Below are 26,531 nucleotides of genomic sequence, written 5' to 3' on the forward strand. Positions count from 1 at the left end.
CATTCCTGTGGTTTTATTTATTTATTTATGTATTTTTTAAAGATTTTATTTATTTGACAGACAGCAAGAGAGGGAATACAAGCAGGGTAAGTGGGAGAGGGAGAACCAGGCTTCCTGCTAAGCAGGGAGCCCCATGCCCGGCTCAATCCCAGGACCCTGACCTGAGCCAAAGGCAGAGTCTTGTGGACTCAGCCACCCACGTGCCCCATTCTCGTGGATTTAAAATTAAACCAGGTAATGAATACAAACAGGTAGAGGAAGATTTCCTCTTTGCATTGGATTTCTGTCTGTACTTCCACATGGGGTAGATTATTCTATATTTGTATTAAAACTAAAAACATCAAATCTGACAGTAATAAGCCAATTCCTTTCCTTCATATACTTTATCTCACAGCCAGCTTTTTTCTTATTTGCCTAATGAGTTGACCAGGAACTGACTCTTTTTCTGTCCATGATGTTTATCTACAATCTAATGCATTGTCTTTAAAAAAAGAAAAGGGAAGTTTGTATCTTAGAACAATTTGAATATACTTTTTATTTCATTGATTAGTGATTTTGGCACCAGTCACTATGTTGGATAGTTTGGGTAAGATTTTATTTTTTTTAATCTGCCTTTTTAAGGAAAAAGGTGTCCAATGCTCTCATTTACCTTGAAATGATTGAGGGTGGGTTTTCATTAGTAAATTTTGGAAGGTCACAGTTAAACCAGGTTGAGCTAGTCAACCCAAGAGAGGATTTCTGTATTTAAAAAGAATGAATTCCCCCTCTCTCTCTGCCTGCCTCTCTGCCTGCCTCTCTGCCTACTTGTGATCTGTCGCTCTCTGTCAAATAAATGGATAAAATCTTAAAAAAAAAAAAAAAAAGAATGGGGCGCCTGGGTGGCTCAGTGGGTTAAAGCCTCTGCCTTCAGCTCGGGTCATGATCTCAGGGTTCTGGGATCGAGCTCCGCATCGGGCTCTCTGCTCAGCGGAGAGCCTGCCCCCACCCACCTCCCCCGCCTGCCTCTCTGCCTACTTGTGATCTCTGTCAAATAAACAAATAAAATATTAAAAAAAAAAAAAAGAATGAATTAATTTCATTTTACTAATTTTTGTCTACATCAGTAAACTAGAAATACGTGGGTTTTTCCATATACTTTCATTGGGAAGTCGTGTTCAAAGAAAGAGATATTACTGTTTTCACACTAAGGATCCCTGTTGGAAAGAAGTATTTGGGACTTGGTTCTAAACTGATGCTGTATGTCTGATTATCTAATACATCAAATTTAGAATTATTTATGCTTCCATTATATATGTGTAAACATTAGTTGTTGGGCTAATGGATAAAGAAAAATTAAAATTTGAAGATTTTTTTATGAACAGCATTAAAGTTATTTTGAGGATTAACAAATGTTTAAAGGTATGTGTTAGTTTAAACTCCCTTAAGGAAAATAATTCAAAATGAAAATGGGGGATTTCACTAACCATCAGTATTTTAGGAAGTTTTAATCAGTGTGAACCAAATTGAAAGTACAATTGAACATACTTTAAAAGGTAATATGACTGAGAATATAACATTAAAGAAAAATCAGATATTTAATGGCATATTCATATCTAAAATTTCCAAGTTTATACCTTAAAGGATTATAGAAAAATTTAAAGTATTTTAGTAGGACAGTGATATCCAAGTGACAAAGAACTTTAAGTTACAAATGAAAAAAAAAGAAATTTAGCATTTTTAACAAGGTGTCAAAACTGTTTTGAAATTATTGGAATTTTTAAAAAAGACATATTTAGAACAATTTATTTTTGAATATATGTATCAATTCTTAAAATTTTTTAAGCAGATGGTCCCCAAATTCCATGACTAAAATGTTATATTAAAGAAACAATTTAATACATGGATAAGGATGTATACTGAAAGTAATGATGCTGAACTTGAGCTTTTAATAATCCTTAAAATTTGGGAATAAATAAACTTCTACAAGGAAGTTCAGTTACTTGTAACACATGTGTAAGATATATTGTTCATGCATTTAAAAATGTATTTTTCATAACTTATTGGTGAAAGGGCAAAGTGTTTAAAATAAGTAAAAAGTAGTCATAATATATTTCATGTGTAAAAATTGATAGAATAACACTGGAAAGAAAGATGTTAAAATCCTAGCCTTGGTATTCTCTGTAAGTATATAGAAGTATAAATAAGTATTTAATTATTTATTTTACTTCACACTTTCCACATTTTTGTAAGGCATTTCTTGCTACCTGTTTTGATTTGTAATAATTTTGTGTATTTTTATTTCTAAAAGTAATTTATAGAAGGAAGCCATAACAAATTTTTCTGCTGATTTTGAGGTGCTTGTTTATAGTGTAAGTATCAGTTGAGTAAAGTTGGGACAGTAGCTCAAGTTAAGCTAAGTTATGCTTCCTAGCCCTAGAGCAGAATTTGAAATTTTCTTATTTCTCGACTCATTTTACCATGGGAGAGTGTATGAATAGCGTTGTACTTCCTATTCTCTTTGAATAGCATATTCTTTTTTTTTTTTAAGATTTTAATTTTTTATTTGATAGGCAGAGATCACAAGTAGGCAGAGAGGTAGGCGGGGGGGGGGGCAGGGGAAGCAGACTCCCCACCTAGGAGAGAGCCTGATGTGGGACTCAATCCCAGGACCCTGAGATCATGACCTGAGCCAAAGGCAGAGGCTCAATCCACTGAGCCACCCAGGCGCTCCTGAATAGCACATTCTTGCAAGTATACGTTAGTTATGTTTATTTTTAATTTTTTAAATCATGGTCATATTAAATAATGTGTTTGAGAGAGCAGGATATAAACATAAACTCTGGAGTCAAATTACCTGAGACCATGGCCCACATCTCTCATAAATTAGGTATGTGAACTCAGGTGAATTACCTTTTTGCTGTCTTTCAATTTTGTCACCTGTAAGAGGAGGTTAATCATAATATTACAGTTACTCATTTATTTTCTTTTGGCAAGAATGTAGTGACTTAATGTATTTAAAACGTTTAGGAAAATGTGTGATGCTTAGTAAGTGCCATATAACTGTGCTGGTATTAGTGGTGTTTGTAATGTTTAAGAAAGGGTACAATTTCAAAATACTCAACGTGAGAGATAGGAATCCCAAGAGTTCTCTACTTCAGTAGTTCTCAAAGTGTAGTGTGCATTAAAATCACATGGTGTGCCTGTAAAGTACCAGTTACAAATCCTTATACCCAAAGAATATGATCGAATAGGTCAGGGACCACTTAATCTATAATTTTAACCTCATACCTGGTCTTTCTAAAGCAGAGAAATGAAGAAAGAATTCTTTGAAACTAGAGAAACCTCTTAAATATATAGAGAAGGATCTTGTGTTTAGAGACGTTGCTTTCAGTTGTTTTTCATATTTTAAAAAAGTGTTTAAAGGTTACCTATTGAATGGGTTATTTTTTTAAAAGATTTATTTATTTGAGAGAGGGAGAACACAAGCGGGGCAAGGGGCAGAGGGAGACCAGGGAGACCTGGCTCTCCCGCTGAGCAGGGAGCCTGATGCAGGACTCAATCCTCAGACTCCAGGATCATGACCTCAGCTTAAGGCAGACACTTAACACACTGAGCTACCCCAGTGCCCCTTGAATGGGTTATTATTGCAGTTTGGGCCTGATATTTCAAGAAGACTTATTTTGGTGAGCCTATATTTACCTCTGAAAACATCTACATGCAAATTTATGCATACATATGGTACATAAAATACTTCTTCAAAGGAAAATTACTCTAACTTAAAAAAAAAACCCCATAGTATATAAATATAGTTCTTTAAAAAAAAAAAGGTTTTTGTTTATTTATTTGAGAGAGAGCATGATCTGGGTGGGAGTGGGGGATGGGGAGAAGCAGAAGGAATGGGAAAAGCAGACTCCCCACTGAGCAGGGAGCCCTGCTTGGGACTCAGTCCCAGGACCCTGGGCTTGTGACCCGAACTGAAGGCAGATCCTTCCCTGACTGAGCCACCCAGGTGCCCCATAGATATAGTTCTTGAATTAATAAAAAAATCAACCAAACAAAAATCAAACTTCTACTTCATGAGCCCCTCTCTCGGTTCTTGTTTCAGTGCTAGCAGAAAGCTAAAACACCTGTTTTATTGATTTTGTCCACCAGTTTTTACAGCCAGAGTGGGAAAAATATAAGCATATTTTGATAATGTAAATGGGGTTAATTTAATATTAACAGGGGGTCTCAGAATTGCTAAAAATGGTCAAAAGTGAAGTGAAAAATTTAAGGTTTAAATAACGTGATTTCCCTGGGCACCATAGACCAGGAATTACCTTGTTGTAATGGTTTGGAAGATAAATAAAATAATTGAGTCTTTTTGCTTTTGAAAGGGAAGAGACAACTGCAAGCTGTTAATTGGGTTAAATCCATTTCCAGGGGCGCCTGGGTGGCTCGGTGGGTTAAGCCGCTGGCTTTGGCTCAGGTCATGATCTCGGGGTCCGGGATCGAGTCCTGCGTCAGACTCTCTGCTCGGCAGGGAGCCTGCTTCCCTCTCTCTCTCTCTCTCTCTCTCTGCCTGCCTATCTACTTGTGATCTCTCTCTGTCAAATAAATAAATAAAATCTTAAAAAAAAAAAAATCCATTTCCAGTCTCTGAACTCCTGCAGATCACACAGGGCCTGATGAAGCAGCTATGAGCTCAGGGTTTATGACCCCTCTTCATTTAATGTCATACACATTTTCGCTTTTCCAGGAAAGTTTGTTTTTGGTCAACGATGCCTGCTTCCACACATTCTATGTCGCATGCCATTGTGCATGTGCAAATCTTTCCAGTTTGTGTACTATGTTTCTGGGTGCCCACAAAAGTAGTTTAATGTTGTCAAAGAGATTTGTCAGTACACGTACTTGTTCAAGTGCACAGTGTTGTCTATCACTCACATTGACTTCGCATCTGTACTAACTGAAGAGAGAAAGAGCCAGAGAGAGAGAGAGAGAGAGCGCGAGAGCGCTACCACTGTTTGTGTCTGTACTCTTGTATCACCTGTGTCTAGCACAGACCTGGTACAATGTGAGTGATTAGAACGTACTTGTTTGAGTAAGTAAATGAATACTGAAGAGTTAGCCAGAATTTTATTTTCTGATTTTTATTTTCTCCTTATTTTTTAAAAAGATTTTATTTATTTATTTGACAGAGAGAGAGATCACAAGCAGGCAGAGAGGGGTGGGGGGAAGCAGGCTCCCCACGGAACAGAGAGCCCGATGCAGGGCTCCATCCCAAGACCCTGGGATCATGACCTGAGCCGAAGGCAGAGGCTTTAACCCACTGAGCCACCCAGGTGCTCCATATTTCCTCCATATTTTTCAAAAAATTTTGGTTAGCTTTCAGACTTTTAAAACAAAATACTTTATTATGAAAATATCACCGGACTAGAGAGACTTAGAAGGAAAAAAAAAAGTCCATTTTTCCATGGTTCCTGAGAAATCAACATTAAGATCTTATTTTTTTGATCTTTTTTTCTAGCTCTCTTTCTATCTTTTCTCCTCAGGTTTTCTTCTACTAGAATGGTATGGCTTACATCTCTGTTAACCAATACACATGATATTCTCAAGGTTTCAGTGGCCTTAGAATTAATTGACTTTGAGTGGACCTAAAGTCTGTGTCTCCCGATGCCATCCAGGAGGCCTGGACTCTCCAAGCTCCTTTCCTCTGTGGGTGTCTGCTCCCTAGAAGCAGAAGTAAGGATCGATCTTACTTTCTCTTGAACTCAGGGCTATGCTGACTGCCTCCAAGCATGGGTGTTTGCCCATCCTGTGTTCCAAACTATTTATAAATACACATGAAATCTCCCATCATTTTCTTTCTTTCCATTATCTCTTCATTCATTCAACAAATGTTTATCAAGCACCTAAGTGTCAGGGACTATTGTAGGCACTGGAGATGTATAAGCCTTTCAGTAGTTGTGTAACTACTTAGTAACTAAACTAAGTATTTAAGTATTGTAAGTGCTAAGCAAAATTAACTATTGCTCCTTCCCTTTGAAATTAAACCACCATCAAAATAATGACTGAAGGTATCATATTTCTCTTTTAAGTTGTATTAACATACAGAATGATAAATGTATATAGACATCATATGGTCACAATTAAAGAGAAATTTAAAATTTCAGGAGAAAGTGACATTATAACTCTATTCCAAAAAGAATAAGAAAAGAAAAAAACAAGCCAAACTTACTTTCAGAAGGAAGGAAACAGAGAAAGCAACAAATCCTAAATCAGAGAAAGGAAAAAAAAAAAAAAAAAAGGATGCTTTTTAGAGTTAGGAGGTTTTGTTTTTGTTTTTGTTTTTAAATTTTTTATCTTTTGGCATCAAAGGTTGTATAGGTTGATATTTCATGTATGGTGGATTTTTCCGTCAGATCAACTACACATATTGCTTTGTTTTGCACTAACGGATTATTTACTTGTCCCCTTAGAAAAGAGAGACCACTGAGTAGATTTTAGGTTAGCATTTGGAATACCGTTAAGTCTCCGTATCTTGTAAGTCAGGTGATGGAGTCAGCCCCTCCTTATCCATTGTTAGGGCGCCCTGTAGAGTCTATAAGATCTAAATCCAAGATACAATGAGAGAGAAACAGGGTAAGTACAGGGGAGGTAAAAATGACAGTTTGCCAATACATACACAAGTTCTGTAGAAGATCTTGTTCATGTCAGAAGTACTAAGTTTAGTTGACTGCATTCCTACCGGGATTTCTCAGTAATCCTTTAAAAGGCTATTTTAAGTATTTTGTTTTCCAAAAGTGTAATTGTCTTTAGATAATTGTCCTTAAAATTACAATTCTGTACTCCATCTCAAAGACAGTAATAACTCATCTAGATTCAAGTGTTCTCTACATATAGTTTAAGTATGACTAACTAATTTAAGATGTAAAGTCAAATCCTAATGTTTAGTACTTTAATTGATTTAGGTTATTTGTGCAGTAAATTATGTCTATAATGTACAGATTCTATAAAAATCTAATGCAAGTCTTTAGAGAAAGGATTGATAAATACTACTTTACATAATAATTAAAAAAACTTCATGTGGTTAACAAATTATATTGTATCCCTATTTGTTTTTATATACTTTTGATTTATGACTTAAAAAACATGATTTTAAACACAGAATTAAGATTAATTTCAGGATAAATTTTTTTTCCCTTGAAAATTTAAATTCAGGATAGAGGAAGTTTAAGCAAGGTTTTTTTTGTTTTTTGTTTTTGGTTTTGTTTTGTTTTGTTTTTTTACAGTTATACAAGTACTGTTGAGTTGTAATTTCAATAAGGAAGTCTATGTTCTGTATATTAAGGTTATAGTTGGCTCAGATTTATAACCATCTGTAATTTCCATATTATATATTTAAAAAGGGAGATGTAGATTAATGTTGGTTGCAATTCATGTAATTTGTCCTAATGTCAAAAATCCAATATTAGGATGAAATTTGTTCCCCTAGCAATAAAAAAAAATTCACAGGACCACCAAAATACTGGTTTTCACAGTTCAAAATATTATTCAAAATTCATCATCTGTGAAAGTTAGTTCTAATAGCTGAAATAAGTTATAAATAAGTTATAAATAAGTTATTATATTTTCAATCCTTAGGGTCCATTAAGATAGGCATTAGGAAATAAAGGATTATTTGTGGATTTTAATACCTTAGTGTATCTATAGAAAGTTGTCTTGAAATGTAATTCTGCACAATTACAAACTTGATCAATAGGATGAATCCACAGAATTTTTATATTTGTAGTGAAAAGGAAGAGAAAGATCATAAGACTATTCATGCAGTAATATCTTAAAATACATTAGTGTGTCTTTCAGATTTTGAAAGTACTACATTTAATCAATGGATATGTATGGGATATTTTCCACAAGGAACAAAGCTGCTTTATTACAGATGGCTTTGGAGAGACTCACCCACTGATGATTCTTAGTAAAACAAGAAGTTGAGTAGGCTCAGTGCTCTAGTTTTGTTTTGTTTTGTTTCTCTTCTCTTTTGATAGATGTTTTGCTGGAATTGTGCCCGATTTTGCCAAGAACTATGTAAATGGAAAATAAATTTGAGTTGAATTCTCAAAGAAGACTAGACTCTTGCTTAGTTTATAACTTTCTTACAGATTCAGAAAAAACAAACAAATAAACAAAACCCCAGTAACTGATTTGTAGTTAGTAGGGATCCTAATATAATTCCAGGAGAAGTTGGAGAGGAAAATCATAAAATTAAACAATGGTGCTTATACCAACTTCCAACTACTACATCAGTGGTTCCAATCAGGGGCCACTGTAATATTTTATGCACCAGGGATTATGATAACCTATAAAATATAGATATTATTTTTATACTCACTTTATAGATGAAGAAATGAACATTCAGAGAAGTTAAGGAATTTACCCGAGTTTACACAGCTAACAAGTAGCAGAGCTTGGATTTGAATGCAGGCACACTGAATCCATTCTCTAGATTGGACAAACTTTCCCCCGATTGCTACATTAGTCTTTTTTTTCTTTTCCTCTCACTTATGCTGTTTCTTCTTGTGAACTTAAAGGCAGTTAAGATCAAGGATTTTATTTCATATTTCTTTGTGTTGCTAATGCTTAGCACAATTCTTAATACAATATATGTTCACTATAGAGATAAACCAGTGAATAGAAGAGTGAGAAAATTTGGATTTTAAGATACGCAAATATTTTTGTTTGACATTTTACAGAAGGTAGAATTCTCCTATTTGTATATTGATTGGAAATTTTACCTCAAGGGCAAAAGGAAGCATGAACTCAGCTAACCAGCTTCAACCCTACAACCCATTTAGCTACAGCTCAGAATGAGGTCCTGCCTGATTTGAGTCTGCTGAGGCAATTCCTGCTGCTAATGCCTTAGTAGCTTCTGCAATATTTGGGTCCCATGACAGAAAAGTCTATTCTAGTTAGACTCCATATTATTAAAAATGGGGTGGAATGGGGACAGCAAGCAATATTGCTTTTAAAATTTCTCTTATTCTACTGTCAGTCTTCCTCGTACCTTTTGGGACACAGCCAGATGATATTAGATTCTATAGGAATATTACAAAAAGCCCAGGGATTCACTTCTAGAATTCCATCTGGACAGTTTTGATAATCATTTGAGATGATAACAGATACTATCATTGACCCTCAACTACTTTTGGGGATTATTCTAAATTCTGGCTAAGAACCCCTCCTCCCATTTTTAGGGGGAATTATAATGTTAGGAAATTAGGCTGAAACAGAGTACCTAAGGAAAATGGCATGATTCATTAATCACGTAGTTGTTTTAAAGTGTTCTGTTTCCCTTGTGTTCCTCTACTCTGTCTAAGTTCAGGTGAAGCTATGTGTTTTCCTGTGGTATGGTCTGTTTTTATACTTATTCCGATAATGTGTGAGCATTTGGGAAATGTGTGTGATTCAGCAGAGGGTATTTAAGTCTACTCTCTGCACAGTGAGTAATTAATGGAGGCTGTCGTCTTCTTTTTAACAAGTATCTCCTTGTAGGATGAAGTTCTGACAGGAAAATTACAGGATTGGTGCCCCTGGTAGGGTTTATGTTAATATTGGAGGCTGTATGCTCCTTAAAATGTAAATGGACCTTAAATAAAAAGGTTAAGAGGCAAGGTTCTTTTAAGCATATAGGTGTTCTTTTACAAATACAGGTTTGTGGGTAAGGCAGATATACTTCCCCACCCCCCACCTAGGACAGATGTCACCAGTTGTCTATGCATATTCATTGTGCATCTGTCAACCCCTCTCTGAACTTGCTACTCTCGTGCTTTTAGTAATTTTTCAAGCATTTCTGTGCTGCAAGATGTTTTCATATGATATATGAGACAAATGGATATTTTAATCATTTAATGTTTTCTAATTTTAACCTGCCAAAGAATATGAAAGAGAAATTCAGATCAAAATAAGGCTTTGCTAATAAAATAAATACTGTTTCACTCAATCTACTAAGAAACAGACTTGAAAACATAAACAAAACCCTGAGACCAACGTTACTGACATGATAGGGGGAAAAAAAAAAGAATTGAATCATATATATGACAAAAGAATAAAATTATATACGTGTGTGTTTTGTATACCTCAATAGAATATTACCAAGATCTGTCTCTTAAATGGTTGGTTGCTTGTGTGCCTGTAAAAGTGGTGTTTTCAAGGGAGGGATAGTTTGCAGCCAACTAGGAGTTTGGTTTCCTCATTATAAATCTCATGTGACTTTGATATATTTCCTTGACATACTTAGCACTTACGTGTATATCTTTTTCCAGCTGCGGGTGTGTAAATATTTAGATAATTCAGTCACTCATGTTTATATTTTATCTTCCAACCGGGCAGTTGTTGAAGGAATTTTGCCCTGCCCCTTTTTTTTGATGCTGACTGTGCGTAAAGTCAACTGTGTTCTCTTCCCAAAGTTCTACCAGGATTCGTGCTGAGGACAGCTGCTGTTATCATCCTTGTTCCCTGTTAAAGCCTCACTCTGCCCATCGCCGCCTTCTTTGACCCTCTCTTCTTTGTTACTTTTCTGTTCCCCATGCAGAGTTTGGTGGAAACCAAGAAGTTGGTCTTACCAAGTGTAATAAAAACCTGACATCTTATAACATAAAAATTAGTACCTAAAAACAAATTGTTGTAACCAGAATGGTGGTTGTCAGGTGGCTTACAGAAACTCAGAATTTATGATGGAAGAGAGAAGGCTTTTTATGAATGAGTCAGTATTAGAGAGAGAAGCTATGTGACCCAGAGGAGACGAACACCACCTGCTCTAGGGAGGAGGACTACATGTAATCTACACTCTTCAGAGAGTCATGGGTGCTCTTCCCTATATGATCTTGGCATAGCTCAAGTTTCCCTTTGAGAAAGTATGTCAACAATTATTGATAGAAGATGAGAGACTTTTTCTTCAAAGTATGATTATGGAAAAACTTCAGGAACCAGTGATACTGAATTTTTTTTTTTTTTTTTTTTTTTTTTTTTTTTTTTTTTTTAAAGATTTTATTTATTTGACAGACAGAAATCACAAGCAGGCAGGGAGACAGTCAGAGAGAGAGGAGGAAGCAGGCTCTCCGCGGAGCAGAGAGCCCGATGCGGGGCTCGATCCCAGAACCCTGGGATCATGACCCGAGCCGAAAGCAGAGGCTTTAACCCACTGAGCCACCCAGGCGCCCCGATACTGAATTTTTTATAGATTATTTTTTGTTTTGTTTTTATTTTTTTTAAGATTTATTAATTTATTTATTTGAGAGAGAGAGAGAGAGAGCACATGAGAAGGGGGAGAGTCAGAGGGAGAAATAGACTCCCCACCAAGCAGGGAGCCCGATGTGGGACTCCATGATTATGACCTAAGGCAAAGGCAGTTGCTTAACCAACTGACCCATGCAGGCGCCCTATGTTTTTATTGTAAGTAATCTCTATACCCAACATGGGGCTGGAACTCAACCCTGAGATCAAGAGTCTCATGTTCCACCATCTGAGCCAGCCAGGTGCCCCAGTGATCCTGAATTTTAATTGCATAAAGAGTTGCGAAGGAATTGAGGTTCTCAGTATTAAAAACTGACATTATAAGCTATTTACTAAAAAATTCAAGTTTGTAATTAGAGAAGATGACACAGTATAAGACAAGCTTTATACCTCCTTTCGTTCATTATCAAATTCTTTATGAAGTAAAAGGAGTATGAAATCATGCGGTTTAGTCAGGTTTTCTCTGTATGCATAGGGAAGGAACAACAGATGCCACTAGGTTTGACTGCTTCTTGTTTTTATAATCCATAATTTAAAGATAAGCAATCAAAATGAACACTTCAAGCATTGGAAAAAAGAACAGACAAAGCATGTTTCACTGTGGGTTTCAACGAAAGGTTTTGAATTGGACTCGGGTTGAATCCCAGCTCTACCACCTTCCCGCTGAATGACAGCTAAGAGTCTCACTTCCCCCATATGGACCACAGATATAACAACACCCACCTCATAAAGATGTTGTTGTGGATGAAGGAGATGATGGATAATTAATGTTAGTTTTCTCTTTCTCTTTCCTTTCTGCTTAGACTTCATAATAAAGAATAATTTATTATAGTGTTTCTGGAGGTGGTGATTGCCATTTATAATTTTTATTGGGGAGGTTAACCAGTTACTCATTATAAATACCACTCAGGAATTGGACATTTCCTTTTCTGAAAGTTATACAGTATGAGGAATTTGAGATTTCTATGTTTTTTGTTACGATTTTCAAATGTACAAGCTCTATATAAAAACTTTTTTTTTTTTTTTTTTTTTTTGCTAACCCTATTCATTTCTTCAGATCGTTATATGCTAACAGAGTATATTTTCTCTGGAGTGTTCCTCAGAAGCAAAGTTCAGTGGGATATCCTGGAAAAAGAAAACTGAAGAGTTCAGTAGCCAAATAAGTTTGAGAAACTTAAGGCTGCATAGAATACCTTTCTGTTGGCGTATCATAGTGTGTTTTTAGCAAGACAAAGGACCCTGAGAACTGCAACTCCTTTTTTGAGCAATTACACATTAACAGTCTGAGGAAAGAGTATTTCACGGAGCATGACAATTTAGCCTTTAGTAATGTAGATGCCATTTTTATTGCTAAAATTCTTTTACTGAAACTGCTGTACAAACATTCTGGTGAAAGCTTAGGCCTGAGTTTTCCATTCCCAAAAGTCGTGCTAGCTCAGGTCCAGCTATTTGGAATTGCTGGTTAGGAATAGAGAGAGTCTTGAGCTCCACTGTATGTTAATGGCGTCTGGGTGATCTCCAGGTTCTGTAATTGGCCATTACTTCCTCTATCCACTCCCTGGACAGTTTTATTCTTTCCCATGGTTTCAGTCTCCAGCTTGATTCTCATCTATGGCTCCAGCTGAGATTTTTTTCTGAGGTTAACTTGGATATTCAGTTGGCAATTTGTCATCTCCACTTTGAAAAAAATCCAGAAGTACCTCAAGCCCTCCATGTCTCAGACTGAATAAATCATCTCCTCTATCCTTCTTCTCACCAAATTTCACTCTTTGGTTTTGCACCTTCATTGGGACTGTCATTCACCCACTGCTCAGGTCACAAGCTTGGAATCCTCTGCCTTGTTCTTCTTGTCCATCCTGTGCATTTTCCATTTTGTTTTCATCCCACATTGCCAGTGATCAGATCCTGTTGATTTTATAACTAAATCTCTAGATTCTTTCGTCTATTTTCTTTTCTGTCTGTCAAGGTCCCAAGTTTTCAGAATTTATTGTTTAAAGAATACAAAAGTTTCTCAACTAATTACCTCCTACTTTAGCCTGCTGTAGAGTCCAGTGTTATACTACCAATGGTGAGCTCTTTAAAGCCAAGCATGGGGGCGCCTGGGTAACTCAGTGGCTGAAAGCCTCTGCTTTCGGCTCAGGTCATGATCCCAGTGTCCTGGAATCGAGCCCCACTTTGGGCTTCTTCCTGGGCAGAGAGCCTGCGTCTCCCTCTGCCTGCTGCTCCCCCTGCTTGTGCTCTCTCTCGCTATCTCTGTCACTCAAGTAAACAAAATGCTTAAAAATACATAAATAAATTCTTAAAGCCAAGCATGGGGGCACCTGGGTAGCTCAGTGGGTTACAGCCTCTGCCTTCGGCTCAGGTCATGATCCCAGGGTCCTGGGATTGAGCCCCACATTGGGCTCTCTGCTCAGCGGGGAGCCTGCTTCTCCCTCTCTCCGTCTCTGCCTCCTTCTCTGCCTACTTGTGATCTCTGTCTGTCAAATAAATAAAATTTTTAAAAACAAAACAAACAAAACAAAACAAAAAAACAAGCATGACTTTGCCCATGTCTCACTTAAGATATTTCAATATTCTGTTGCTTTCAGGTAAGTTCTAGAACTTTGACTTGATGTACAACATTTGTCCAATTATTGCTTATGACTATTTCTTCAGGCATAATCTCAATGTCCTTTTTCACTCTATATTATATTTAATTATTTAAACTCATAATCTTCTAATCTCTGACACCTACCTTCTACTCAGGCCATACCAACTCCCCAGGTCCCACAAGGGTACCACATTCTTTGGCAGCTGTGCCTCTAGTGAAATCATCTCCTTTCTTTTATTCTTGACTCAGTTTTCAAGACTCATCTCAAATTTTATGTCTCAGGATGCCTACTGTTCCTTGTTCAGGCTGTCTTAAATGTCCTTTCCTTTTTTTCTCATAGCAAACTGTGCATCCCTATTTCCTCTCTGAAACGGACTTTCAGAATTTAAAATAACGAGTACTTTAATTAAATAGCTATTACCTCAGTAGTTGTTCGTCATTAGCATCCACCTTTGGTAATTACAGCCAAAGTCAAGGCTGGTCATATATATTTTATTTTTTGAAATTGTATAACATTTGCGATTGAGTAATCTAAAATCTAATTTAAATTTCACTTGACTTCAGTATAGCCTTTGTGAGAAAGTATGAGTTTCTAAGTTATTTTTTCCCCATGTTGCCGGTTTATTTCTTCCTCCTTTAGTGGATGGTTTCATTTAAAGACTTTATAGTATGTTGTATACCCTGCATTGAATTAAAGCTGTCTCAATATTTCAGATTGTAAAACTATTACTTAAGATTTCAGATGACAGTTTTCGTTACTTCATGGTCAATATAACTGAATGCTCTTTAAATTTTACCTTTCATCTGTTTATTTCATTCATTAAGAAAAAATGTTAATTGTAGTAGTTACAAATTAGAGATATATAAATCAGTCCATGCAGAGCTTACAGTCTAGGAAAGGTTGAAGAGAATGCACATTGATTATCATTTAAAAAATAAAATCTATTAATGTCTTTCTATAGAATACGTGATTATTAAGTTTCAGATCATTATACTCAAATACGTCTTCCCCATTAGGACTTCATTCATTTTTTCATTTTTTTCAACAAATATTTATGGACGCCTATAGCATGCTCACACTCTGCCAAGCATAAGAGAAGCAACCATGAGCAAAATCAGACCCATAGATCTTACAGAGCAATGGGAAAAACAGGATTCCAAGCATCAAACAAAAAAATTGAAATTGCAATTCTGATCATTCTTACCAAAATGTAGCTGTGTTGGGCTATTTAGGTTTATAAACGGAGCACTTAACTTTCTTTGAAAGATCAGGGAGGGCAGAGATTTGAAAGGAAAGTGGATATTAACTAGAGTGAGATCATTTCGAGCACAAAGCCCTGTGGCCAGTGTAGGCCTGTGGCAGGAGGAAGCGTGTTGTATTTGTGAACTAGCTAGCGCAAGGTGAGGTGAAGAAAGCAGAGAAAGAAGTGGAACGGGAAGAGTCTGGAGAGCTAGACAGGGGAATGAACAGACTCTTGTAGATCTTGTTAAGGACTTTATCTTAAGAGCCTCCAGTATATTTTAAGAGCCACTGAAGTAGGGGAGAACCCAGATTGTATTTGCATTTCAAAGCCTTCTTCTGGCTACACTGAAGTGAAGCGGTTTAAGAGATTTCCTAAATCCCGGTGGGAATTGATAGTAGTTTGACCTGGGTTGGTAGCTGGCTGTAGAGATGGAGATGAGGAGATTGATTTGAGAAATATCGGGGAGGAGGAGGACAAAGATGGGGAGGTGTCAAGGAAGCCTGGTTTCTACTTTGCATTATTCATTGAGATTGGATGGCTGGATAAGAACAAGGTTTGGGGCTCAATTAAATTAAGCCTTGGGCTGTTGCATTTGAGAAATCTTTAAGAAATTTACATGTTAAATTTATCTACAGTAGCAGTATGGTAGGAATATTAAAAAAGATGAATCTTGATCCCTGTTTTAGAAGTTATAATCTCATTGGAAAAAATTAAGTCATAGACACAGGAAATATTTAAATGACAGAAACACTCAGGACCTCACTTACTATGTAATACAGAACGCAGGCCCTTACCCAATGTCCTTTTTCACTCTATATTATATTTAATTATTTAAACTCAATTACATAACATTTCATCCTTGAAGTATATTAAATATTAACATATCACCATTGGCAACTAATGAAATTAATTCATTAATTCAAATTCTGGGAATGTGTATACACACACACTTCTATTATTTAGGAAGATAGAAAAATCTGTATAGAGAGCAGTTTCATCATATATTTGAATATGATGTTCACTGGTCTACCGAGTAGGTTTTTTATAAAGTGTTGACTGATGTTAGTTGCAAATGAGATTCCAAGAAGCTATGCTATTATCTGTAACACTCTACAGTTCTCTCACTCATTCCTCTGCGAAAACCAGGCACGGATGTGGTAAACACAGACAGGGTGATGACTTCTGACAGGCTTTGTGCACAGGCATTTGAAGAGCAGACAGGATGTGTACAAAGTTAAAGCAAGAGTACTTTCTAGGTGGAGGATCAAAAGAATTCAAGAATTGCACGGTGTGGTTGAGGTGGACACCCGAAGGACGAATTAGTAGATGGGGTCCGGAGTAAACACAAGGTCACCGTTATGCCCTGTTTGCGTAGTAGTGCTTACAGCTAAGCTTTTGCGATAAGATTTCTAGTTGTGGGCACCTGGGTGGCTCAGTGGATTAAGCTGCTGCCTTCCGCTCAGGTCATGATCTCAGGGTCCTGGGATCGAGCCCAGCATAGGGCTCTCTGCTCGGCAGGGAGCCTGTTTCCTCCTCTCTCTCTGCCTGCCTCTCTCCCTACTTGTGATCTCTCTCTCTGTCAAATAAATAAATAAAATCTTAAAAAAAAAAAAAAAAAGGTTTTCTAGTTGTTTCCATATGATAATATGAAACTATTTTGCCACTTCTTCTGCAGGCTCCCGTCTTCGTCAGGAAGATTTTCCACCTCGCATTGTTGAACACCCTTCCGACCTAATTGTGTCAAAAGGAGAACCTGCCACTTTGAACTGTAAAGCTGAAGGCCGCCCCACACCCACTATTGAATGGTACAAAGGGGGGGAGAGAGTGGAGACAGACAAAGATGACCCTCGCTCACACCGAATGTTGCTGCCGAGTGGATCTTTATTTTTCTTACGTATAGTACATGGACGAAAAAGTAGGCCTGATGAAGGGGTCTACGTCTGTGTAGCAAGGAATTACCTCGGAGAGGCTGTGAGCCATAACGCTTCGCTGGAGGTGGCCAGTAAGTACACGGGGCTCTGGGCTCTTGACAGCGGGAAGGGTGCGGTGGGATCTTTTGCCTGGAGAGTGGTAATAAGAAGTCAAACCCGTATCCCAGGCTTTCCTTGAGCAAAATGTCTAGCTTTTTGTATGAATACAGTCCTCTACCTATTTGATATGATTTTTTTTTCTTTTTAATTTTCATCGTAGCTGGTTATTCAGGCTACTTTGGAATTTGCACATAGCTGTTAAACCCTTCTTGGGATTTGAAGTAGTTCGGTTGAACATTTTCACTGAAATTGATTTATTCTTAAAAAATTGGTTTATCCTTCTTTGTTGCTTTCAAATATACTGAATGCAAGTATGTTTCTGTGGAAAGATAGCAGGGGTATTTTTCATTTGTCTTCATTTGGAGAAATACAAATACTTTCAACTGGTAGTGTAAGATACGGTTTTAAACTGATTCTAATTCTTAGAAATGTATTCTTCTTTTGGTAAAGGTATACGTAGAGAAATAGACGTATGTGCCTCATACGTTATTGTTTTGGCTATTGTAGTGCCGTCTGGGAGGAAAACCTGTGTGTGTCATCCTGTGATAGTTGATGGTTTACTTTATTCACATGGATACCAAATGCAGTTCATTTGCAATCACCTCAAGAAGGGTCTCTTGACTAATGATTAAATTGTTAGGTGCGTAATGTATTTCAATACAAATCGGGCTTCTCTTATTTTTAGTAAACACTCCAAGAGGTAGCCAGAAAGTCTCATATCCTTGGAAGAATCTGTTCTTTGTATTATAAGTATAGTTGAGTATTGCATAGGGATTGGTTGGAAAGACAAATGAAGTTTAGTTCTCTAATACACTTTACATAAAATTAATGGTGAAACTGCTGACATAACTATGTATATATGTATCTATAATGTTTTCCAGGATGATTGATATTTTGATATAATTTATGTTCAAAATTGAACTACATAATCAGCTTTATAATCTCTACTGTTGTCTCTAACATTCGCCTAGAACTCAAGTATATCATGCAATTATAGACATAGAAAGGAATTTAAAGACAGATTTTCCAACTTAATCCGATTATTAAAATGGACTCAGTCTCCAAGAATCAAGATGGGTTGATCACACGCATAGATCCATGGAGTACTTAGGGTGAGACAGAATGCCAAAGATGTCCAACATGAGCATAAAATTCAAGTAGCTAAAAAAATGAATGTAACCGTTTAAAACTATGCCAGAACTAGCCACTCAACATTTTTAAAACATTTACTTAAAACTCAAGTTTATATTTCTCTTCACATGTAATTGATCACAAACTTACTGTGCTTTCTCTTACTGCCTTGATTCTTAGTGAAAATCTTGAACTAGGTAAGTGAGATGAACAAAAGCTGTAACCACAACAGCAGGCTACTTTTCTTTTTCTCCTCCCCTCCTCCCTCCTTCCCGCTCATCCTCCCTCATTCCTCTCCTCCCTCCCTCCCTTCCTCTCTCCTTTCTTCATTCCTTCCCTCCTTTCTCCCCAAATTTAAATGTGGTGCAGGCAAAAGAAGTTTAAATGTTTTTATAAAAAGATATGTGTTTTTTGATACAGTTCTCTTTCAGGTTATGATATTAATACTTTTCTACCTTTTGACACATTTATATTTAAGAATACTTATTCCCTGTGGGGGGAAAAAATAAGTTAACATTTGAATACAAATATAGAGAATCAAGGAAGATGGTATAGATGACCTACTCGTATAGATGGTATAGATGACCAGCTCTTACTTTTGGCAGATAAGAAACTGAAGATCAGAAGGAAAAACAGAGTTATTGTTTATTCTCTGAAAGTATAATCCCTTATAAATGAAGTGTGTACCAATAGAAACATATATCTGAGATCATATTGTGTTTCTGTGTTATTTCTTACAATACTTGCATTCTGAACATGGCCAGAGTTTTTAGAAAATGTTATAGACTTGAATAGAACATCTAAATGCTTACCCTTTAGATCTCACCTTTCAAAACTCCTTTAGTTTTACTTTAGATGATCAAGATACCCTTCATGCACTGGGATTTAGAGAGCTCTGTTTTTTTAATCTGGCTTTTGTGTAACTATTTTAAAAGATATTATTCGTTGCCAGTTAAATTCTTTTTCTAAGCAAGACCTTCCGTTACTTTGTGAGTCCATTATGGGAAATGCCTTTCCAGTCTTAGTCAACAAATATACCTTCAAGGAACTGAAAACAGACATAAGATCTTTATATAACTTTTATCAGCAAAATATTCAGATAATAGTCCCTGAATGCATACATCCCAAATTTTCATGTGATATTTCTCGTTATGTCTCCAAAATGTTTCAATCTCCAGAGAAAAGAGAATTAGTTAAGATACTTTAAACAATACTTTAAGATCATATTCATTAACAATTCATACATGCAGAAGGGCAACATGTATATTGTATATTTATCAAGCATATTTTGATATTCATAAGGATAGTTTGATAATAAAGATTTTTATTAGTGATAATAATAATTATACTAAATCCAAAAACAAGTTTGAGTAGTTTTTGTGTTCAACAATTTTTGTCTTTGTTCGATTGCAATAATTAACAACATGTTTTTATTTGGATAAATTGTATTATTTTGTAACCTAATTTATATGGGAAAAATTAAAATGGGTTCTGTGTGTTTAAAAAATTATTTAGGAAATTCAGGCTTTAGTACCCTACAAATAGATACATAGTGATATAGTTCACCTATATTTTAATTATGTATTTTAGACAATAGTTACTGTTAATTCACCATTTTAAAGTATGTTTGTGTCCTAAAATGGAAACTTACGTTTTGTATGTTGCATAAAAAACCTGGTCATGTGTGTATGTGGGGAGGTGGGGCTTAGGGGTAGAAGTCCAGGGAAACATAGGCCATATTTGCTGTGGGTTAAATCTGTAAAGTATGGTTCTAGTTTGGTTTTATTTTTTCCTAGAGAATATTACTACCTTTTTTTTTAAACATTAGTTTAGGTACATGAAATTCAATAAGAACTATTCTTATTCTTCCCAAAGACACAGGAAGGCAAAGATTGCATCTAATTTCTTACTGAGTCTGTAACCCAGAATAATAGCATTAACAAAAATGTCTAGAGGCAACCCAGATTTCACAGCACAGTTGTTGGTAATGCTTTTAAAAACATTTACCTGTGTTTTATTTGCCTTTAAACCAAGTTTTACAGCTGTAACAACAACTAGATTTCTCGGTTCCTAACAATTGTCAATCTCTCAAACACTGGAAAAAAAAAAAAGATATTGAATGTCATTGAAAACCTTTGTTTCTGTATAGAAATGATATTAATCATGTCTTTTGTGTCTTTAATATTTATTGAAATTTTTAAAGTACACCAAAAGGAATACATTTATTAGTTATTTTTAGGATTGTTTATTTTTTATTTTCATTTAAATCCCCATCATAACTAGGTTAGACCCAGTGAAAAGCACTGGCCAGCCTTTGGGTGTCGATCCTTGCCATGTGGTAAAAGCTGCATTCCTTGTTCTTGAAAGCTCAGTTTTAATGCAAATAAAAAGTGATCTCACACAATCATAAAGTCTAAAAATTGAAATGCTAAGAAATATATGATGGTCCTTACTAAAGTTTCCTGGATTTTTTGGAAGTTTTTCTATGCAAAGGAAAAGAATTTTTAATCACAGATTTTTTTTTCCAATATATTTTAAAATTCTTCTTCTTCTTTTTTTTCCCCCCTGCAAACCAAGAATTCTATAACTTAATGGGGACATTACATTGGAAAATTTAGGAGATACCACTTGCTATTTCTAAGATTTTTGAAAACTTCACTCTATCTAATTCAGTTTCAAAGTTAGCTTTCTAGAATGGTCTTGCAAGTTATGTTCTAGTTTGTCTTGTATTAGCTTTATTTAAGAGTCTACTAAATGTTGGGGCGCCTGGGTGGCTCAGTGGGTTAAAGCCTCTGCCTTCGGCTCAGGTCATGATCCCAGGGTCCTGGGATCGAGCCCCACATCGGACTCTCTGCTCAGCAGGGAGCCTGCTTCCTCCTCTCTCTCTCTCTCTCTCTCTGCCTGCCTTTCTGCCTTACTTGTGATCTCTGTCTGCCGAATAAATAAATAACATCTTTTATTGGGACCATTCTCCATTCTCCTGTATCCAACATCATCACTTACTAAATTTAGAACTCCATTTTGTGCCTGGCACAAATTAATAACACAGTTCTTAGACACAACTTATATTTAATAAGTAATTTGATCTTGGGTAATTGCATTGAATTTTAAGGAAAATTAATCTGAACCTTGACCCTCATGCTTCCCATTGTAGAACATGGCCCTCTACGTCATCTGCTAAGCAGGGCGCAGTTCGCATATGGCTATTTGTTTCCTATTTAAGCTGTTTTCTCTTGAGGAAAAGAAATTCCCTTTAGACTAGGCAGACATCTGCCGGCTGTTGTAGCAGCAAAACCAGAGGAACTATCTTTCCTGGAGAAACAAACAAACATTTTTCCCAATTAATCAAAGATCAAGTCTTCCCAGATTTTAACTGGGGTACATTTTAGTAGTAATTACTTTGGGGTAAATGTTTATATTTTGAGGTGAACTACTCTCAATATAGCATGATCTTTTGTTGTTATTAAATGATACTCATCAAAGTGATTTAGAATTTGATTTATCCAGTTTTCTTCCTTTGGGTAAAATGACAAAGTAAACTCATGGATGCCAAGTAGCCATGTGTTTACCTAGGTACAATAGAATGTATTCCTAAAATCTGGACCTTGGAAGATGGAAGGATTACTCCTGGAGGTGAAATGGTTCAGATGAGCAGGTAGAAGTAAAACATGCCATTATACTGTAAAATATTGCTTGATCAATGGATTAATTATGTGCACACATATAATCAATCTGACCTCTATTATGGTCAGACACTGGAATTATTTATACAGTTACATGCACACACACACACACACAAACACACACACACTGTTCCCTGATAGTCTTTTTATTTTTGAAATTGAATTTGCTTTATATCACATATCTAAAAATATTGTTTTCTCTACTTAATTTGTTTTATTGTTTTAACTAGGCATTTTCAAGTGTTTTCACCACATTCTAAAACCTTTTTTATATCTTATTTTTGTTTTCATTATTCAAAGGAAGAATGTTAGTCATTTAGTTTAATGCTTTAAAAATCTTTTCACTTCCTGGTACACATACATTCTAAAATGAACTGATTCATTGTTCCAAAATTGATTCATGATTAAATGAAATTATGCATTTAAAGTATGTGGCGCAATGACTGCCACATAATTACAAATCATAAATTTTAAATCATAAATTTAATCATTGGTGCTGTTATTTTTATTACTTTTTTCTTCTCTGTCTCTTTCCATCAAACACCAAGGTTATTTTTATATAAAAGGGATCTGATGCTTCTGACTTGAAAAATGGACTCATTTCATCTTAAGTTTAAAGCTATGTGCATTAATATACTAAAACATAAGTAAATGCTTCAGGAAGTAAATTTTCTTAGATTAACTTCTGGTTAAGTAAAAAATGTCTCGAATATACTAAATACCAACTTGAATTGAAATCACTGATATGAGAAGTTTATCTTTACCTTAAAATCTTCAGTGCTAATGCAAAACATGAAATAATGTTGATTCAAATCGTTTTTCTTTTACGGACAAATGAAAAAAATCAGTTTTATATCTTTTACAGTTGAGATAATATTCACATTTTTCCTAATCAAATTAATGTATGTATTCCCTTAAGTAGAGGCAATGTTGCTAAGTTCTATGACATGATTATTGTTACTGAACACTTGAATTTTATTGTCCGTCAAATACATTCTTTTGTTGTTGCCTGACTTCATCGGCTTATGCTGGGTGGCTTCAACAACAAATATTTATTTCTCACAGTTCTGGAGGCTGGGAAGTTGGAGATCAGGGTGCCAACATGGTTGGGTTCTGGTGAGAGCTCTTTTCTTGGTTTCCTCCCATGGTAGAGAGAGGCTCTAGTCTTTTTATCTCAGTGTAAGGACACCAGTCCCATCTGAGGGACTCCACCCCCATGAACTCATCCAACCCCAACTACCACCCAAAGTCCCTGTCTCCAAATACCATCCCACTGGGTATTAAGACTTAAACATGAATGGGGCAGGGGAGAGAGACACAAATATTTACTCTATAGCTGCCTTTAATGATTATGTTTAGATTTTTGTTATTGGGTTTATAGTTATTTTATCCTATTAAGTAACTGAGAAATAAAAATCAGAATATCGGGGAAAAGTTCTGTAATCCCCATAATGTAAGTAGTAGGTCCGTCAGAGCACTTGTTACATCCAGATGTCAGGTTTAAATTGTGTTGTAAATCAAGTGTAGACAGATTATACCTTCAAGTGAATATAGCGTCAGGGGAACTCTTCATTGGTTTGGAAAAGTAAGAGCAACAGCCTTTAATAGCAACATTAAGAGAGAAGATAGCGGTCATTTTCTTTCGAAAGAACATGAAAGTTCTTCCTCTTTTCTTCCTCCCCCATCTCTCTTTTATTTTATATATATTTATATATTTTTATATTTATATATATATTTATATATTTTTATTTTATTATAATCGTCTTTTCAAAGAGGATTTAATATGAAATATGAAGGCAGAAACCTGTATTTTCATAATCCATGAAGAGGTGGGTCCATGAGAGAAGACAGTGACAATGGGCATAAAAAGAAAGTTCGAGTTTCAAAGGGTGTTTTAGTAGAAGACTGACCGTTTGAGTGACTATTTATTTATAAATAACCAACAGATTATTTTCTATATTGAAACCCCTGCTAGTTAAACATGGTTCAAGGTACATGTTCCGTTGACTTTTTCAGCAAACTTTTTATGTTTTTCCTTTATCTCACATAATTGCTCTATATTAATCTTTAGTAGATTTGTAGAAACACCTCAAGAGTAGGGAGATATTATACATTTCTTTCTCTTTACTCCTAATCACAAGTTAAGGAATGTGATTAATAAGCTTAAAGAGATCATTTTTACATAACTTTGAAAAATTGTATTTTATTTGTGATAATATGTACATGTTCTTATAATCTCATCACCAAGAGTTAACTACTGTTGGAAGTTGGGTAGACACCTTAAGGTCTCTATACATACTCTGGGAAAACTATTTCCTATTTAATCATTGTTCAGTCTTTGGTGGCCAAAAAAGGCATTGGATATGTTGGAACACATATCTGTATCATAAAGACTAATTGGAAAGGTTTAGCTCTTCAGGTTGGATGCTACAAAACAACTTCCTTCTGCTGAATATTACTAGATACACCATCCTGGATAAGACTCAATTCAGTAATTATGGGGTTAGAGGATACATATACCATTACCAGTCTCAGGAGCCACTCCTTTAATTTTCTCAAAAAGTAGATGGTGTTCATATGTGCTGAAAAATACTAAGATGATTATTTCAACACTAGTTGATGCTCAGATATAAAGCCCCTTGAGGCTTCCAGAAAATCAATTCAGTATTTAGTTATTTATGGGAAATTCTTGGCAGTGTCTCCTCCTTTCAACAGTACTGTCTGTAAAATATATTAAAATAACAAGATAGATCTGGTTACCTCTCAATCTTATCATCATATCACTACTCCTTTTAATCCTACTGATTTATTTATGACTTAAATGCTGCAAGTTTTCCCACATACAAAGACCAGCTTGAGAATCATTTGTATGTATTTTAAAATGAGTGATAAATTTATTTAATAAAACATACCCAAACCTTCTTAGTATAATTAATTTTACGATTAATTATACTAAGAAGGTTTAGGTTAACTTCCAAGAGTAGTTAACTCTTGGAGATGAGATTATTTTAAGTAGGTTCCACACTGGGTGTGGAGCTCATTGTGGGGCTTGAACTCATGACCCTGAGATCAAGACTTGAGCTGAGATCAAGAGTTGGATGCTCAGTTGACTGAGTCACTCAGGTGTCCCTAATTTTAATCAATACAATATAAATTAGTTTAAGCTGTCATTAATTATCAATTTAAACTTTTTTGGTCAGGTTAAAATAAAATACTATCGAATGTTTTGGGGATTATAAATGCTCTCTGTTTCTTTGTTACCCAAAGTGGGCATTAAAAATGTTTTTAAAGTCAGATTAAATAAATATGTGAAAAATACTAGAATATAGTTTATCGCCCACAAAAATGTTTCGTTTTGTTTTTCCAAAATAACTCTTTCTAGGCATTCTAATTCATTCTAGCTATTCAGTGGTGAACAAAAAAAGAAATGGCTTCTGCCTTCATGGAAATTGCAATACAGCGGGGAGAAGAAATAAGGACAGAAAATAAGCAACTACTATACAAATAACTTTATGGTTAAAAATTATGAAAAGTACCCAGAATAATTGGGGTCAAACTGAGAATTGAAATAGAAGATAGTACCAAGACACAGAGTAAAAGAAAAAGTGTATCAGGCAAATAGGACAGTACATCTAAAAGACCATAAGAAAATATAGACTTGGGCATATTTGAGAAAATGAAAGATGGCTGGTACGGCATAAAAGTAAGGGAGACAGCTAGGGAGGTAGGTGGGTTCTAGATCATGCAAGGTCCCATTACCAGATTAATAATGTTGGATTATATGTCCAGTGCAATGAGAACCACAGGTTTTTGGGCAATAGTGGAGGTGACATGATCTGATTAATACTTTAAAAATGTGAGTCATGCAATATTTGAGTACTATATGCGTAGAGAATGAGTTGCGGAATGACTGGGAGAGACCAAGTAGGAAGCTCCTAGGTATTCTAGGCAGAAGCTGATGCTAGTGAAGCCCGTGATAGTAATGGAGATGAAGAGAAAAGCAAGGATTCAATTTGAAGATTGAAGACCTGGCTTAATTATGAAGGGTGAGACAGTTGAGGCTGAAATTTTGCAAGAGATACAATTATTGGTAACAGCAAAGTCCAGGTCAAGTCTGTGACCACACAGATAGGATTGGGAGTTTGGGTAAGGTGATGTTATCATTGAGAGGCTAACAGTAGTTCCGTATGCTGCAGCCCATCACAATCCCAAGAAATCTTATTTTCCTCTTTTATCTCAGTTTGCAATATGCTTACTTTCCTGTTCCACTTGTCATTACCTTGCAGTCATCTCAAGATGGAACCATGTCATTACCCAAGTGCCTACCATCATTTCCAGCACATTGCAAATGAAGTGATCTAGAGTGACTCAGTAGCATTTTATTCCACATGTGACGACCATGATACAGTGTCATAATACCACTTCAAGAGGCAGACTAACCTACCGTTTTCCCTCATTCCCCGCACATTTTCTTTGTGATGTCAAGCAGTTGACATGATCTCCAACACTCATTTGAAAGCACAGTGCTTAGAATGTAGTTATCAGATATGATTTCCCTGGGAGTTTTTCTTTCTTTCAAGGTCTGGACTATTTAAGAAGCTCTTCT

At 35.8% G+C, this 26,531-nt stretch overlaps 1 protein-coding gene across 6 annotated transcripts in view; it reads left to right on the top strand.

The window, feature by feature from the left end:
- ROBO1 (roundabout guidance receptor 1) overlaps window positions 1-26,531 on the top strand; it is a 415,896-nt gene that overhangs the window by 58,491 nt on the left and 330,874 nt on the right. For all 6 annotated transcript variants that reach the window (XM_046003038.1, XM_046003042.1, XM_046003041.1 and 3 more), the window contains exon 2: window positions 16,757-17,083. In XM_046003038.1, the coding sequence (XP_045858994.1) occupies window positions 16,757-17,083 (327 nt within the window). The remainder of the gene's footprint in view (window positions 1-16,756; window positions 17,084-26,531) is intronic.

The sequence above is a fragment of the Meles meles genome, chromosome 4, assembly GCF_922984935.1.
Source record: "Meles meles chromosome 4, mMelMel3.1 paternal haplotype, whole genome shotgun sequence".
Classification (NCBI taxonomy): domain Eukaryota; kingdom Metazoa; phylum Chordata; class Mammalia; order Carnivora; family Mustelidae; genus Meles; species Meles meles.